The sequence below is a fragment of the Salvelinus alpinus genome, chromosome 1, assembly GCF_045679555.1.
Source record: "Salvelinus alpinus chromosome 1, SLU_Salpinus.1, whole genome shotgun sequence".
NCBI classification, from domain to species: domain Eukaryota; kingdom Metazoa; phylum Chordata; class Actinopteri; order Salmoniformes; family Salmonidae; genus Salvelinus; species Salvelinus alpinus.
In genome coordinates, this window is record NC_092086.1 from 105,537,622 (window position 1) to 105,555,694 (window position 18,073).

At 44.7% G+C, this 18,073-nt stretch overlaps 1 protein-coding gene across 8 annotated transcripts in view; it reads left to right on the forward strand.

Annotated features, from left to right (window-relative positions):
• The window catches only part of apc (APC regulator of WNT signaling pathway), a 45,159-nt gene that overhangs the window by 12,483 nt on the left and 14,603 nt on the right, over window positions 1-18,073 (forward strand). For 6 of the 8 annotated variants that reach the window (XM_071373763.1, XM_071374180.1, XM_071373839.1 and 3 more), the window contains 8 exons: window positions 7,448-7,532; window positions 7,614-7,809; window positions 8,311-8,419; window positions 8,591-8,707; window positions 9,480-9,563; window positions 16,453-16,533; window positions 17,174-17,275; window positions 17,530-17,691. In XM_071373763.1, coding sequence (XP_071229864.1) covers window positions 7,448-7,532; window positions 7,614-7,809; window positions 8,311-8,419; window positions 8,591-8,707; window positions 9,480-9,563; window positions 16,453-16,533; window positions 17,174-17,275; window positions 17,530-17,691 — 936 coding nt within the window. The remainder of the gene's footprint in view (window positions 1-7,447; window positions 7,533-7,613; window positions 7,810-8,310; window positions 8,420-8,590; window positions 8,708-9,479; window positions 9,564-16,452; window positions 16,534-17,173; window positions 17,276-17,529; window positions 17,692-18,073) is intronic. The other 2 variants (XM_071374257.1, XM_071374343.1) reach the window with 2 other exon arrangements.

Below are 18,073 nucleotides of genomic sequence, written 5' to 3' on the forward strand. Positions count from 1 at the left end.
CTTCTATGGTACACTAAGAACCCTGGGTCGAAGGTCGTGTTCATTATGGCACATTGGGTCAAAGGTCGTGTTAATTATGGCACATGTAGCAAAACATTTTGCTATGTAAACTGACTTTTCTTATTGGAGAAGTACAGACAAAGCGTTTCTGTTTCATGTCTACTGAACACAAGCCAGCTTTTCCTCTTCACTCAAATGCTTGTACCAACTCAGTGGCCTTAGTGTCCACCCTGAGACTGGAAGGGTGTGATTTCAATCCCTGGCTGAGTCATACCAAAGACTGTAAAAATGGGCACTCCGCATTAAGGAGAGAGATCTGGGGTAAGGCGTCCTGTCCATGGGGTGTACTTGTACATCAAGCTGCCTCACGCTACAGTCGTTGCTGTGTTTGTCCCAGTTACTGCTTCACTCAGTAGGCTACATCAAGCACAGCAGTGGGATATTTCCTTAGGCAAGATCTTAGAACATAGTCTGTCTTCCAGCTTTGAACAACCAATATGCATGAAGTAAGGTGTTAGGGTTGAGTGCTCTGCTGAAGTTTAGAAAGAATTTAGACTCTCTAATCCGCCCCCTCTCAATATAGGCCTAGCTACCGAGGAAGACCCCATGATGTAGCATGGATAGATAATGTTAACTAGTATCCAAGACAGAAATAAATATATCCTCCTCATCCTGTCGACAGTCTCACAAAACCCCTTCACAGGCCTCTCGCTCTCCCGACACATTCCCCTGTATTGTCACTCGAATTAGCCCCTCAGCTTCAATCTCCCTATCTGCAGCCCAGAGTCGGTCTGTCTCTGAAAACGTTATTAGCTGTCGTCCTCGTTTTCTCAATTCCTCTCAAATCTTATAGGAAAATGGGGGGTTGAGGGAGGCCCCTTGGATCTTCTCCTCCAATGCATTTTCATAGGAATTGAGGAAACAAGGACTGAGGAAGGAGCGATTTGGCAGTTAGTGACATTTTCAGACACGGTCTTGGACTCTGTTCATGAGAAGAGCTGCTAGGCTGCGGAATCTCGCTCTCACACACACACACACACACACACACACACACACACACACACACACACACACACACACACACACACACACACACACACACACACAGAGGGGTTGAATGTACCAGCCTGCTAGGTGCCGCTGCTTTAATTGGATGATGTGACCTGGCAGGCTGAGGCTTCAGGAGGTGATTTAAACTCCTAGGGCTTTTCTGTTCTCACAGGAACATTTGGGTTCTCAACTATCTCTGTCAATGTCTTCTACTCCACAATGCACCCCTGGGTAGTGAGTGGTGCCACCTCACATTAGGGAGCACTACTTTCTTAAATGTACGAGTGAATGTAGTGTACTACTCATTAGCCCAGGAACTAAGGACAAGAGACCGGAAATCCGTCTCTCAATCACAAATCAACCCCTAGCCTACCCTTTGTGTAGATCTGACAGGATGGTAATAGGCTGGTAGCTCCATCTAGATGTCTGATAGACCAGGTGGAATTGTTGCCATACTGCTTACACCTATCCAATGTAATCCTGTCTGATCTATTAAAATGCCTAGGGGATATGGGCTAGGGGTTGATACTCTGATCTATTAAAATGCCTAGTTGCTTTTGTAGAGTGTTTCCTGGTAATGAGGGAATGAGTGTCACCGTGGAAGGACTCACAGCGTGTTGGGACTGGGTGAGGTATATGTTTGGTGCAGACTTAGTCAGTATTAGTCATTTCTGGGGAGAGTCTTAATGTGAGTAACACTGACACATTAAGACTGTTCATATTCCAGTAGCATTGGAGCTGGTTGAGGTTTCTCTCTCACTTTTGGGCATTTTAAATGAGGTGGTCTGCTCTGCCCTTGTCTGAGGAGAGTCCTACTCTGTGAGTAGCCTAACACTGATTATGCATCCTTTATCTCAGTAGGTTTGGAGCTGGGTTTGAGGTTTGCCTCAGTCTCACTTTTGGGTGCGTGGGGGGGGGGGTCTGCCGGTTCTACCCTTAGACTGGCACATTCAGCACTGCTGCTAAGCTATCTATTAACAATACACCCCATCAGCTCTGCTCTGCCTCTGCATCCGCTCTGGCTCAAATGGAAAACCTGCCAACTCAGTCAGTTTAGTAAGCCTAGGGCTAGGCTACCTGCTACTCTGCAGTCTGATATTTCATGCTGGAGGGAGGTGGCTGTTTCACACCCCTTTGTGCTGCTGCAGATACAGAACAAGCCTGGGTTTGGCTTAGGGATTTCTCTGGCACTAGCTTAACTCTTTAAGGAGAGAGAATGATTTAAAAAATATATTCAAGTATAATTTCTGCCTTTGGTGCAACGACGCCATCCATTGTGTTGACCTGTATTGTTGAGAAATTCTTCCTGGACTGTGAACTATAGTGTTGGAGGTTAGGCTCCTGCATCCTGCAATGCTTACTAAATAGAGTTTATCTTAATGCTTATCGTAAGTGGGCTGTTTTGTTGGTTAATGGTAGCCTAAGTAAGAATAAACTCTAAAGTACTGTAATGCAATGTTTCTATGTAGTCTAAATAGGGGGAAGGGTTATCATTTGCAACCAAGTGAGAATTATTAGGCCTATCTTGTAGAAATATGGCCTGTTAGTATTCCTTACAGGGGAGAACTGATTATGTTGAGATCATAAAAGATTAATCATAAATAATGAGATTATTCAGGGGGTGAATAATGATATTGTTTATGACTAATGGATGAGATTTAAAGACAGTCCGCCTTTTCCCTTTGTGCTAATCAATCTCATATTCATCAGAAACCATATCTCCCTCTGGCACGTTTAGATCGACGTAGGCTGCTCGCTCACACACACACACACACACACACACACACACACACACACACACACACTGCTCGCTCTGAGACGCTCCCTTCCCTCTGCACGTCGGGAAAAGCTGTCTTTTTTTAGCGTCTCTCTCCCTTCCTCTCATTGTATCTGATGAATGCGCCTCTCTCAGTTCCGACATCCAGACATTTCCTCTCTCCTCGGGGCTCAGGGTCTGCGTCCCAAATGGCGCAATGTTTCCCTTTTATAGTGCACTACTTTTGACCAGGGCCCATAGGGTGCACTATATAGGGAATGGGGTGCCATTTGGGACGCATACAGGCTGTCACAGGCTCACAGCTGCAGGGAGACCAGAGGAGAGCATGAACAACAGCATCTCCATCAATGAGCACTGAGCAGGCTTCCTCTCTCCTACACACCAAGCCAATTACACACAGCACAACAAGAGCTCCATTTCAGTTCAATAATGATGTTTACGAGCTCGCGCGCTCACACACGCACGAAGACACATTGAATTGTACTTGCATCTTATGTAACCCAGTTCTAACATAAACCCTACAGCTTTAGATGAGCACTAAACCTCTATAAATCCAGTCATTCCATCCTGTATGTGGAAAGGGATGCTATAAAGTGACATTTTTGCATTTGATATCTCAAGTTTCTGGTAAAGTTTTTTCATAAGAAGTTACTAGGGAAATTGAAATGGCCTTTTGTGGGATCCATACTAGTGGCTCATTCCACAACATAATAGTGTAATACTGCCACTGGGAGTGTTGAAACAGACTTAGTTCTCAGAACAGACAGGTTATGATTTAAGGTTTCTACTTAACGCATATCTTGGAACTTTATATTATTGTGAAAAGTTCAGACCTGGCTACTTACATAAGTGTAAAATATTTGGGGCCCTGAATCTCCTAAGTTTTTTAGGAATCCACTTTGTTTAGCAGAAAAGTTTAATCAAGTAGTTTCAGACATGGAAATTAAGGGTTTCCAATCAATTAATAGCTTTTGAACAAAACAGAACACCCCTTTTTCCTATATTTCTACCATGCTTTTTTCTATTTTGAGAACTCTTATTTCTGGTGGACTATCATACTAAAACTACCCAACAGGAATCTGTGGTGTTCTGGGTCTCTCGTTAAGCACAGCCTAGTTAGTAAGGTTACTTCACACATTAGTGTTCTAATTTAAACCCTCCAGGCCTGCCTTCCCTCAATGCTTGTTTTTTTTTTCTTATTACACACCACATGCATAACAACAACAAAAATATTGCATTCTCAAGGACTGTCTATCTTTTTCCAGTCAGAGTGCAGTACAAAAACCGGACATAGCATGGTTCACCCCCCCCCCCCCCAACCGGGCTCACAGGCCAACCAACAACCAAACTCCAGGGCCTCATGGGAGCCCGGCTCAGATGAAACCGGAGCCTGATGAGAATGAGAGACCCTGGCATGCTGGGTGGGTTTTGGCTCTGCAGATGGGTACTTTTACAGCATTGATTTGAGTTACTAGGAGTATTGGATGACCATTTTAAAGCCTGTCTCTAGTGTGTGTGTGTGTGTGAAGGGTATGCAGGACACTCAAACACTGCAGCGAAACACTGGTATTCTAGCCGGTCTCTCTGTTAAATTTGTTTATTGGGGAAGAGTGTGTCCATTTTCCCATTTCGGATTGAACAAACCGATCCAGAATTCTGAGACTTGGACAGCAGTTGACTAAAAATATAATTTAACGAGAGTTGACAACTTGACTTGGTATGGATGTGGCAGCTTCAAGGTTAACTTTCCTTTTTTATTTGGTTATCCAACTAATTGAAGTAAGTTCAGACTTGATTTGTAGTGTTTTGTACTTTCCTACATTTACTCTCAATGACCCCATGGTTATTTGTTTTATAGGTCTTTTTATAGTCCAGATCAATCTATATGGATTCTCCTCTTGGTCTTGAATTTACGGTCAGCTAGTAGTCTACGTTATAAATGAGCTGTATTCTATTCACGTTAGCAACAACATGTCCGTCACCCCTGATGGTTGAATAGAGGAGTGGTTTGGCCTGGAACTGCTGTGAATAGAATGAGGGGCTCTTTATCATATGATCCCAGCCTGATAATGCAGCCGTTGTGTGGTGTGTCTAGACGTCACACATGCTTTACAGAGCGAGGGAGAGAGAGAGCGCATCACACAGTCAGGGCTGTGTGTTTTTGTTTCCTGCCGTCCAGCCCTCCCGTCTAACCCCCTTTCAGCCTGCTCATCGATGCATGGGCTAGGGTCAGAGGTCACAGGGTAGATGTTGGCGGACACTGTGACCGTCCGGGTCATGCGTTGGTTACGTTGTGAGTAACCCTTCAATCTAAGGGGAAGCAGCTGTATGGACGTAGCCTCTTGATGGCCCCTGGTCTCTGACTGACTGAGACGGGACAGGCAGGGTGGAAGGAAAACCCTGTTCTGTTTTCTGAGCGGGAGCCGTGTTGTCGCCGGATATTGTGTCGTCGGACATCGCTCCGATGCTTCGCTCTCCTCTCGGACTCACTGGAGGACAGGAGACTACTCTTTCTATTCCACTTGAAAAATAACATAAGCTAACGAACTGTTCAACCTGGTAATACTTTTTAACTAACTTTTGATTTAATGACCCACAGTACAAATTTGCAGTTAATATAAAGTCCAGATTGGTTGAAGGATTCTGCCTGCTGTGGAGACTACACTGCTGCTACAGCGGTAGTACTGTACTCTGGGATTCCTGAGCTATATGGACATGATCATATCCAGCCTCTCGTTCGCTATGCTGTATCCTTCCGATTATAGGCCTAGTTTTAACGCTGGATTTATTATTCTCCTCCGGAAGTATGCCTTTCCACCCTTCACTCTGTCACCGTTGTACGTTCATTGTGGTAAGTATTAGTCCTCCTGCAACAAGCCAGTTTCAATAGGCTAATCAAGTTCATGAACTTCTTCCAGTCATGTTTTGTAGAGCTGAGCGGTTAACTGATTATGGACAGGACACGTAGTTAAACAAACCATAGATCTTCTTACAGAAGATCTGTAAGATCTTCATAATGTGTTGTATATTAGTTCAAGTGTGTTCAGAGTTCCATTTTGAGATTGGTCATTTTAATGGTGTAATGTCCTAACTAGGCTGCTTTTCCCACTATATACCAAGTTATTTTTTTGCATTTGTGGATGTGGGCCTACAGCTAACAATGTATTGCTACTGCATGTCTTTGGGTTGGTTGCCTGTGAAAAGGCTAAAGATTAAGATGCATATACGACTATGTAGAGACCTTATCTGAAAGGATGGGAGATGATGTCCATAGGAGGAGAAAAAGTGCTCAAGGATAGCAATGTCATTGGTTGACTGAAGAGTAGAGTACACTGAGAACAATATCAAGTCTAAAGAAAGCGTCTCTCCCTTCAGGGCAAAGTTACTGATGCCCTCAAGGGGTCAGTTCTTAGAAAGCCATTAGTGGCATGCTCTTTAGGAACAGAGAGACTTAGGGTCCAACCTACAATACAGTACTGGATAAAAAATAAATAAAAAAAAAGTAAGCTTTCTCCCCAATTTCGTGGTATCCATTTGGTAGTTAGTTTTGTCCCATTGCTGCAACTCCCGTACGGACTCGGGAGAGGTGAAGGTCGAGAGCCGTGCGTCCTCCGAAACATGACTCAGCCAAGCTGCACTGCTTCTTGACACAATGCCCGCTGAACCAGAAAGCCAGCCGCACCAATGTGTCAGAGAAAACATTGTACACCTGGCGACCTTGTCACCGTGCATGCGCCAGGCCCGGCACAAGGAGTCGCTAGAGCGTGATGTGACAAGGACATCCCGGCCGGCCAAACCCTCCCCTAACCCGGACGACGCTGGGCCAATTGTGCGCTGCCCCATGGGTCTCCCGGTCACGCCCGGCTGCGACAGTGCCTGGACTCGAACCAGGATCCCTAGTGGCACAGCTAGCACTGTGATGTGCCTTAGACCACTGAGACAGAGCCTGGACTCGAACCAGGATCCCTAGTGGCACAGCTAGCACTGTGATGTGCCTTAGACCACTGAGACAGAGCCTGGACTCGAACCAGGATCCCTAGTGGCACAGCTAGCACTGTGATGTGCCTTAGACCACTGCGCCACTCGGGAGGCCTATAGCTCCATTCTTGTATATTTTATTCCTCTTGCGTCACCATTTTTTTAAATGATGGTTTTTAAACTGCATCGTTGTGAAGGGCTCATAAGCAAGCATTTCACGGTAAAGTCTGAACCAGTTGTATTCGGCTCATGTGACAAATTTAATTTGATTCGGTTTTTGATGGTACATCAAAGCCGGTGGTTGGATGTTTTTCCTCTCACTGTTCCACCCTGTCCATCAGGCAGCATGACAAACCACCGGTTCCTTGTCTCTGGAATGGGATGGTGGGGGGGGGGTTGAGGCAAACATTCTATTTTGCACTGCAGTGAGTCAGTAGGTTTGGCTTGACTTTTTTCAGGTGTGAATGGACTTTAACTTTGTTTTTGTGGCTTAAATGTTATTTTTTTCTAAACTAAAAGAACATTGCTGTTCTTTCCTTTGGAAGTGTGTGTGTGTGCACCTAGATGTTGTTCAGTGCTCTTATTCGCGGTTGTGTGTTTTCAAACAATACATTAAAACCGATTGTTTTTCCTGTATTTCAGGAGGTGCTGAAACACATACAGGGAAGCATTGAAGAAGACTCTACCGATTCATCCGGACAAATCGATCTCCTAGAAAGACTGAAAGGTAGGCATCACACATGGGGTGACAGAATTAGCTGATTGAAATGCGTTCTATTAAATAACCTGATATTCCTTCCTCCGGTAGAAATTAGCCTGGATCCTAACACTTACCCAGGGGTGAAGCTGAGACCTCAGCCGTCTTCCATGCAGGGTTCAGGCTCTGGGCGTTCAGAGGACAGCAGCCCCAGCCCCATGGGTTCCTTGGGCTCCCTCCCCAAGAGAGGGCTGTCCAATGGGGGCAGAGAGAGCGCTGGCTACCTGGAGGAGCTGGAGAAGGAGAGGTGAGCTCCTGCTTGAATTATTTTGTATTTTCACATTAGTTTGTCTTTGAGTAATGCAGGCTATACTTAGTCTCCATCCCAAAGGACACCCTATTCCCTACATAGTGCAGTACCAGAGCCCTTTCAGGCTATATAGCAAATAGGGTACCATGTGGGATGCATCCACTGTGATTTACTGCTGCAATATTAATTGATGAGTGGTTTGCCTCTCCCGGCCAAATCACATTATGAGTGCATTGGTGCAGTGTGAGGGCTTCCATCACACAGTACATCATGCTAACATTGTTAGGTTGCAAAGTGTATTCCTGGCATTAGTCAGACAGGATGCATTAGGCGGTCGTATTCAGGACACCTACGCTGTTTTATTCTGGTATGCTGTATATGTGTTTTTGTCTTAGGTCTTTGATTAGAGTTTATTTGGTCTGACTTCGGACAGTTTTTTTTTTTATATATTTTTTTTTACTCTTGGACTCTGATTGGTGCGATTGTCTGTCCTGTCAGGTTCTTATTGATGGCGGAGCTGGAGAAAGAGGAGAAGAAGAAGGACCAGTATTACGCACAGCTGCAGAACCTCACCAAGAGGATCGACAGCCTACCACTGACTGAGAATGTAAGTGTTTATTTGTCGTTCAGCATTATGCCGTGTGTTGGGATGGAGTATAGTGACTTATAGATACTCCCAAAATACCATAACTGACAGTATGCAGTTATCTTCTCTGCATTATTAAATATTCAACGTTTCGCCAAGCCTGATGTCTGTTGATCCTGTTTGCGGTTGCAGCAGTTCTCCCTGCAGACGGATATGACCCGTAGGCAACTGGAGTTTGAGGCGAGGCAGATCAGAGCCGCCATGGAGAAACAGCTGGGAACCTGCCAGGATATGGAGAAGAGGGCACAGGTCAGGGATGAGATGAATTTGGGGCGGCAGGTAGCCTAGTGGTTAGAGCGTTGTGCCAGTAACCGAAAGGTTGCTGGATCGAATCCCTGAGCTGACAAGGTAAAAATCTGTCGTTCTGCCCCTTTATAAGGCAGTTAACTAACCCACTAGTTCCCCGGTAGGCCGTCATTGTAAATAATACTTTTTTCTTAACTGACTTGCCTAGTTAAATAAAGGTTCAAATAAAAAAAATATGAATGCATACAGTGAAATGAAAGGGAGAGCAGGTAGAGAAATGACATGTATAGGATGAGTCATTGATTAGGAAACATACACACAGGAAGAACAGAATGGTCAGTAAGGATACTGATTAAGTAGGATGATATGTAGGCAGTTGAGGTAGAACATTTAGTAAATTGACTTAGAATGACAAAATTCTACAACATCGGTCTGCATCTACGAATGCTTTAATTCAGTCAGTGTTACATCCAACAGCATGTCCAGTCTCCTCAACTAACTGGTGACTCCACACATTGACTCTGTACCGGTAACCCCTGTATATAGTCTCGCTATTGTTTTACTGCTGTTATTTAACTACTTGTTACTTTCATCTCTTGTCCGTATTTTCTTAAACTGCGTTGTTGGTTGGGGGCTCGTAAGTAGGCATTTCACTGTAAGGTCTACACCTGTTGTATTCGGCACATGTGACTAATAACATTTGATTTGGTAATTGTAATATCCGGTTATCGTCCTCTGAGTGATTGCTTCCTGTAAATGTCCTGCTGTGTTTCAGGTGAGGGTGACTCGTATTCAGCAGATAGAGAAGGACATACTGAAGATCCAACAGCATGTCCAGTCTCTACCTGCAGAACCAGAGGTATGTGATACTCACCCCAGCCTCAGATGTAATACACTAGAATGTACCTACCGGAAACAATAGAGGTACAGAATATCTCACTGTAAATATATTTAGGGCTGGTTTCCCGGACACATTATTCCTGTTCAAAATGACTACAATGCCCTTTGATTTGTCTGGTACTAAGCATAATCTGTGTCTGGGAAACCAGCCCTAAATGTATTTACAGTGATTTTCTGGCAATACTTTCTCTGTATTCTGGCTAATGCCTGGCCTGTGTGGACATCTCCATTTCAACAGGCATTCTGTGGGAACAGTTTGTTGGCTTTTAGTCATGTAAAGAACCAAAAGCTGCTTACATCTGAGTGTCGTGCCATGTCAGTCAGCCATCTCATTTGCTGATATCCATTTAATCCTCAATGTTGTACTGGGTGCGCTAACTGCACCATTCCCCTTTCTATGCAATGGGGATTGATGCGTAGCCTCCATCCCTGCATTACAGAGAAATGTCACATGGACAAGTGTACAATAATGCTTTGTTACTGATCCAATATGGTGATTTATCTGAACTGAACACACTGTCCTCTCTCATCCAATCATTTTGCAGTGTTCTGCTCCTCTAAACAAGAGCATCATTTATTTACAGCGGCTCCTAAGAACACTAGAATGCTGGAAACAACTCTTGTTCCTTCCAGGTTTATAACTTCTGACCCTGATTCTGGGGGGTGAAATCAACCATGGGCGTTCTCCTGTCCTCTCTCCTTGTGTTAAATATTAAAAAGAGAGCTATTGAATGAATGACGAATGACATTTTATTTTCGTGTAAAATCGCCAGTTGGCAACCCATCCCTTATGGGATTAATTGACACACATTACAATAGTTCACTGATAATTTAGTGATAATTCTTCCGGTGTTCTCTGCAGTGCGCATCGCATAAAGAGGGCAAAAAATATATCAATACATAATAGTAAATAATATAATCAAAACTAATTATATCCCTAGAGCAGTAAACGTATACATGCATACATATAGTCGTGGCCAAAAGTTTTGAGAATGACACAAATATAAATTTTCACAAAGTCTGCTGCCTCAGTTTCTATGATGGCAATTTGCATATACTCCAGAATGTTAGGAAGAGTGATCAGATGAATTGCAATTAATTGCAAAGTCCCTCTTTGCCATGCAAATGAACTGAATCCCCCAAAAACATATCCACTGCATTTCAGCCCTGTCACAAAAGGACCAGCTGACATCATGTCAGTGATTCTCTCGTTAACTTCTCTGGGATATGTGGGACGCTACTGTCCCACTTGGCCAAAAGCCAGTAAAAATGCAGAGCGCCAAATTCAAATATATTATGTGGGGGGTGACTTATGAAGGTAATTGGTTGCCCCAGATCTTATTTAGGGGCTTCATAGCAAAGTGGGTGAATTCATATGCACGCACCACTTTTCTGTTTTAAATATACACTGCTCAAAAAAATAAAGAGAACACTTAAACAACACAATGTAACTCCAAGTCAATCACACTTCTGGGAAATCAAACTGTCCACTTAGGAAGCAACACTGATTGACAATAAATTTCACATGCTGTTGTGCAAATGGAATAGACAAAAGGTGGAAATTATAGGCAATTAGCAAGACACCCCCCAAAAAAGAGTGATTCTGCAGGTGGTGACCACAGACCACTTCTCAGTTCCTATGCTTCCTGGGTGATGTTTTGGCCACTTTTGAATGCTGGCGGTGCTCTCACTCTAGTGGTAGCATGAGACGGAGTCTACAACCCACACAAGTGGCTCAGGTAGTGCAGTTCATCCAGGATGGCACATCAATGCGAGCTGTGGCAAAAAGGTTTGCTGTGTCTGTCAGCGTAGTGTCCAGAGCATGGAGGCGCTACCAGGAGACAGGCCAGTACATCAGGAGACGTGGAGGAGGCCGTAGGAGGGCAACAACCCAGCAGCAGGACCGCTACCTCCGCCTTTGTGCAAGGAGGTGCACTGCCAGAGCCCTGCAAAATGACCTCCAGCAGGCCACAAATGTGCATGTGTCAGCATATGGTCTCACAAGGGGTCTGAGGATCTTATCTCGGTACCTAATGGCAGTCAGGCTACCTCTGGCGAGCACATGGAGGGCTGTGCGGCCCCACAAAGAAATGCCACCCCACACCATGACTGACCCATCGCCAAACCGGTCATGCTGGAGGATGTTGCAGGCAGCAGAACGTTCTCCACGGCGTCTCCAGACTCTGTCACGTCTGTCACATGTGCTCATGTGCTCAGTGTGAACCTGCTTTCATCTGTGAAGAGCACAGGGCGCCAGTGGCGAATTTGCCAATCTTGGTGTTCTCTGGCAAATGCCAAACGTCCTGCACGGTGTTGGGCTGTAAGCACAACCCCCACCTGTGGACGTCGGGCCCTCATACCACCCTCATGGAGTCTGTTTCTGACCGTTTGAGCAGACACATGCACATTTGTGGCCTGCTGGAGGTCATTTTGCAGGGCGCTGGCAGTGCACCTCCTTGCACAAAGGCGGAGGTAGCGGTCCTGCTGCTGGGTTGTTGCCCTCCTACGGCCTCCTCCACGTCTCCTGATGTACTGGCCTGTCTCCTGGTAGCGCCTCCATGCTCTGGACACTACGCTGACAGACACAGCAAACCTTTTTGCCACAGCTCGCATTGATGTGCCATCCTGGATGAACTGCACTACCTGAGCCACTTGTGTGGGTTGTAGACTCCGTCTCATGCTACCACTAGAGTGAGAGCACCGCCAGCATTCAAAAGTGACCAAAACATCACCCAGGAAGCATAGGAACTGAGAAGTGGTCTGTGGTCACCACCTGCAGAATCACTCCTTTTTTGGGGGTGTCTTGCTAATTGCCTATAATTTCCACATTTTGTCTATTCCATTTGCACAACACCATGTGAAATTTATTGTCAATCAGTGTTGCTTCCTAAGTGGACAGTTTGATTTCACAGAAGTGTGATTGACTTGGAGTTACATTGTGTTGTTTAAGTGTTCCCTTTATTTTTTTGAGCAGTGTATATAAAAAAAAATTAACAAGTAATTTTTTTCATTTCACTTCACCAATTTGGACTATTTTGTCCATTTACATGAAATCCAAATAAAAATCAATTTAAATTACAGGTTGTAATGCAACAAATTAGGCAAAATGTCAAGGGGGATTAATACTTTTGCATGGCACTGTGCATACATACATACATACATGCATGCATGCATACATACATACATACATACATACATACATACATACATGTACAGAAGGCATTTGAACACAGTCTGGCACAAAGAAAAGAGACGGTGTGAGACAGACCTGCACACAATCTATATACTCGTTTTATTTTCCATCCAATTTTAATTGAATGAAGGGGGACCTGTTCGACTGCAGCACTAGACACATTAGCTGACCTGATGACTGAGCATGTGTGCAGTCAGTCAACCAGTGACCTACCTTCTGCTCCTGTTGGATGCACAGCTGAGAAGCCATAAGGCCTTGGTGTGTGTGTTCATGCGTCAGTGTGCATGAATACTGTATTCAAGCCAGTGCACTCATGCCTGCATCATGTGAGATGTGTTTGTTTGGTGGCCCATACAGTATGCGTGCTCGTGTGTTTTTGTCTGTTGGTAATTGTGTGTACACTACTAGTCTCATGCCCTGCATGTGTGCTGGCTCGCATACTTTTCCCCCTCTACATGAGTGGATAAATCATTGGACACATTTAATTCCCCCCTCTTCGACTGTCATCCTGCAGGCTGAGCTACAGCTTATGTAGGTCAGGGATGAGGAAGCCTGATGCTCCTGCAGCTGCCCTAGCTAGCCTAGTGACTGAATGCTATATCCATCTCTATCGCCATTAATCGCCATTTAAATGTAGATGTTTTTTGTATTGGATATATTTACCATATCATATGGAGACGGAAATACACTGCTCAAAAAAATAAAGTGAACACTTAAACAACACAATGTAACTCCAAGTCAATCACACTTCTGTGAAATCAAACTGTCCACTTAGGAAGCAACACTGATTGACAATAAATGTCACATGCTGTTGTGCAAATGGAATAGACAAAAGGTGGAAATTATAGGCAATTAGCAAGACACCCCCAATAAAGGAGTGGTTCTGCAGGTGGTGACCACAGACCACTTCTCAGTTCCTATGCTTCCTGGCTGATGTTTTGGTCACTTTTGAATGCTGGCGGTGCTCTCACTCTAGTGGTAGCATGAGACGGAGTCTACAACCCACACAAGTGGCTCAGGTAGTGCAGCTCATCCAGGATGGCACATCAATGCGAGCTGTGGCAAGAAGGTTTGCTGTGTCTGTCAGCGTAGTGTCCAGAGCATGGAGGCGCTACCAGGAGACAGGCCAGTACATCAGGAGACGTGGAGGAGGCCGTAGGAGGGCAACAACCCAGCAGCAGGACCGCTACCTCCGCCTTTGTGCAAGGAGGAGCACTGCCAGAGCCCTGCAAAATTACCTCCAGCAGGCCACAAATGTGCATCCCCAATGATCATCGCATCTCCCCAAAATGTTTTCAACATACATCTGTAAAACGATAGTCTAGAAACTAAAGCTTTGGTTGTCTTCCTCTCAGGCTTCCATGTCTTCTCCCTTGACCTCCCCAATGTCCACCTCTTGAACATCAGACTCTGAGACCTCATCTTCACTGTCACTTTCCAACCTTGTTGAGGATGGCTCGTTGTCAGGCTCAAAAAGCCTCACATTTGCCCAGATGGCCACCAATTTTTCAACCCTTGTATTGGTCAGCCTGGTGTGTGTTCCCAAACAAGAACCAGTTGTGCTGATTGTTGGTGGGATTTGGAGGCAACAGGGGAAAGAGCCTCAGATCCACAAAGTCCCTTCCACCAGGTGGCTGATGAGATGTCGGCACGACTGCCATATTGCATCTCCATCTCAAAGCCCTTGCTTGGAACTGTACTTCGCCAGACTGCCAATAACCTTGCCCTCATCTAGGCCAAGGTAGCGAGACACGGTAGTGATGACACCATAGGCCTTGTTGTTCTCTACACCAGACAGGATGCACTTGCCAGCATACTTGGGGTCCTACATGTACGCTGCGGTGTGTTTGGGCTTCAGGCAGAAGTCTTTTTGATGCATTTCAGATCTGCAGTTCTCTGCTTGGAGCATTAGTAAAGTGGGCAGGGCAGTATGGATTTTTTTCTCTTACATCTGTAAGCAGAGTCTGAACATCAGACAGGATGGCATTGTCTCCCTCAATCCGTGTAATGCCTACTGCTATAGGTTTCAGGCTGCGTACCACTCTTTCCCAAAATACATCATGCAGGAGGATCCTCTTGATAGGGCTGTCCATATCGGTAGACTGTGATATAGCCATTTCTTGGAGAGACTCTTTCCCGTCCATGAGACTCAAACATGATGAGAACACCACCCCAACGGGTGTTGCTGGGCAGCTTCAATGTGGTGCTCTTATTCTTCTCACTTTGCTTGGTGAGGTAGATTGCTGCTATAACTTGACCTTTCATAGCTAACCATTTCCTTGGCTCTCTTGTAGAGTGTATCCATTGTTTTCAGTGCCATGATGTCCTTGAGGAGTATATTCAATGCATGAGCAGCACAGCCAATGGGTGTGATGTGAGGGTAGGACTCCACTTTAGACCAAGCAGCCTTCATGTTCGCAGCATTGTCTGTCACCAGTGCAAATACCTTTTGTGGTCCAAGGTCATTGATGACTGCCTTCAGCTCATCTGCAATGTAGAGACCAGTGTGCCTGTGCTCTTGTAGAATACTGGTTGAGGGGTGGATAGATGGTTAATTGTTCATTACAGTTTGCTTTCTCTATGATTTGCTTGACCTTCACTTAAACTCTGCATCCAGCAAATTAGTAGATAAAGCATGTCTGGTGGGAGGGGTGTATGCTGGGCGAAGAACATTCAGAAATCTCTTCCAATACACATTGCTCTGTGAGCATCATAGGTGAACCAGTTGCATACACAGCTCGAGCATGACATTCATCAGCATTGCTCTGACTACGTTCCTCCATTGAGTCAAAAAAAACTATTGATTCCAGGAGGACGATGGGCTTTGTCTGATTCATCACTTTCACCACAAATGGAAGTAGAGGGACTTTGGTCAGAGGTCGCTTGTTGTGAGTGCTGAGGGAACTTTATGCACTTGGCCAGATGATTCTGCATCTTTGTTGCATTCATCGTATATGATTTGGCACAGTATTAGCAAATGTACACAGCTTTTCCTTCTACATTCGCTGCAGTGAAATGCCTCCACACGTCAGATAGTGCATGTGGCATTTTCCTGTAAAGATTAGAAAAAAATCTCAAATGCATTTCCATGTACAGATATAGTTAAGCAGTTAGATTAAACAACTCCTTTGTAAGATACATGTTTTAAAATGAAACATGTATGGAAACAGGTGAATTAACACTCCTCAGTTAGCAGGCTCATGCAAGCTAAAACCCACATGGTAGCAAAAACTAACTAGCAGAAATGGTTAACAAGTTAAACACTTTGCTGTAGGCTATTTACTAGTTTACCTTTTTTGTTTGTGTCATATAAAATATATTCACCCCACCCAGTACTGTAATAAAAACGTATCATAAAAGTTTTTCACGCCTACTCTCGATCTCTCTATTGCCATCACTCCCTGTCTCCCTCGCCCACTCTCTCTCACTCCCCTTCATTCTGTCTTGCACTTTCTCGCTTTCCTTCCTTCCAGTCTCTCCACCTGCTGTTTTCTATTTCCTCTTTTTGAACGGATTCTGCCTCTTCTTCCCTTCCTTTCAGGTGACTGGTTCTGCTTCCTGTCTCTTTCTGTTGACTCATTCCTCATCTCTCATTTAGCCTGCTACATGAATGGTTCGCTCCTCTGGAGGTCTGACCCTTCTTTCCCTCTTGCAGAGCAAGCATGACCCGGCTGCCCAGGATGAGGGAGGCCAGGCTTCAGGGGACAGTGGTGGGCCTAGCGCTGGGTGTTCTCAGGTAAGACTCGCCTTCCATACCTGATCCAAGACAATTGGCGTGTTTGAAGGGATCATTATTAAATCATTATGAGTAGCATATTGGAATGTGATTTGTAAACTGTGATTCTGCATAGTTTGACTGCAATGTAGTCCATCTCAAACTAACACAGTGCTTGCACCCCCAGAGATTCTTAGTTAACGTTTGACGGATTCATTTTCTTCCTTTGGTCCTATAATGCTCCAGAAAATATCTTCCGCCATTGGACTGACTGGTAATGTTGGTTAGGAGAGTTTGAAGGAGCTGTCGTGAGCTGCCTTTTTTGCCGTGCTTTGTGCCTTAACTTTCCATTTAATGCTAATGATTCGTGTCTTACTCCAGAGTATGTTTTATCCCTGAGGCTTGCGATTTAAACCGTTGGATTCATATTTTAATGACTTTTAAAATGTAATGTAGTCTCACTTCCCTCGATTCTTAGCAGAATGAATGAGGTTGCTGGGAATGTTCTATGGAAAAAACTGTCACACTGTGACACACTAATGGCTTTTATGAGAAAGGCAATGATGTTATACTGTAGGAAATTGCGAGCAAGCAATATGAATACATTTTAATTTTAAAAAAGCTTTAAAAAAGTTTAACAAAATAAATGTTTCTCATCTAGGGTTCCAACTCTCGCCTTGATCAGGACTCTGCCAGTGAAATGAGTTTGGGTGGGGGTAGTTACTCTGTGCCCCGCAGACTGACCAGTCACTTGGGCACCAAGGTATCCAGAGATTCTACTAACACTCAGGTTGAGTGCTGTCTGTATGCCCAAACCAAAAATGTGAAATGTTATCTAGTTTAAACATTTTATAGAAATAGCTTTTTTAAACAGAGGGTAGCTCACATAAATTAGATTGCATCCTAAGTGGGACAATTTGATCCATTTCGATATAAATAACCTATAAATTGACCTGTGTATCATCAGGGCGTGTCTTCAAAGTAGTTTTTCTCACGGTCGGCCCTCTAACCCTATAGGTGGAGATGGTCTACTCCCTTCTCTCCATGCTGGGTACCCATGATAAAGATGACATGTCTCGCACTCTGCTGGCCATGTCCAGCTCCCAGGACAGCTGCATCGCCATGCGCCAGTCAGGCTGTCTTCCCTTACTCATCCAACTCCTCCATGGCAACGACAAGGTTTGTAATGTTTTTGTTTGGTAACTTTGTCTTATTCTTTGTCAATGGTATAGGTGTTATTTATTTTGTCGAGGACCACTTTGGAAAGGAGTGTTTTAATTAATACTTTGAAGTGATAAACTTTCGCCGTATTTGTAACTTAGTTTGTACATAATGTTTCTGCCACCGTATCTTACTGCAAAAAAGAGCTTCTGGACAGCGATCACTCACGTCGGATTAGACAAAGATTTTTTTCTTCAACAAGCAGGACGCACAGGATGTACTTCGAACACCCGACAAGGCCAACATCCCCGTCATTGGCAAGAGAAAGAGACGCAAGTACAGAGGACACAGAGCGGGGTGCCTCGTAAGGACCCATAGACGGCGAGTGGGAAAGCTGCTG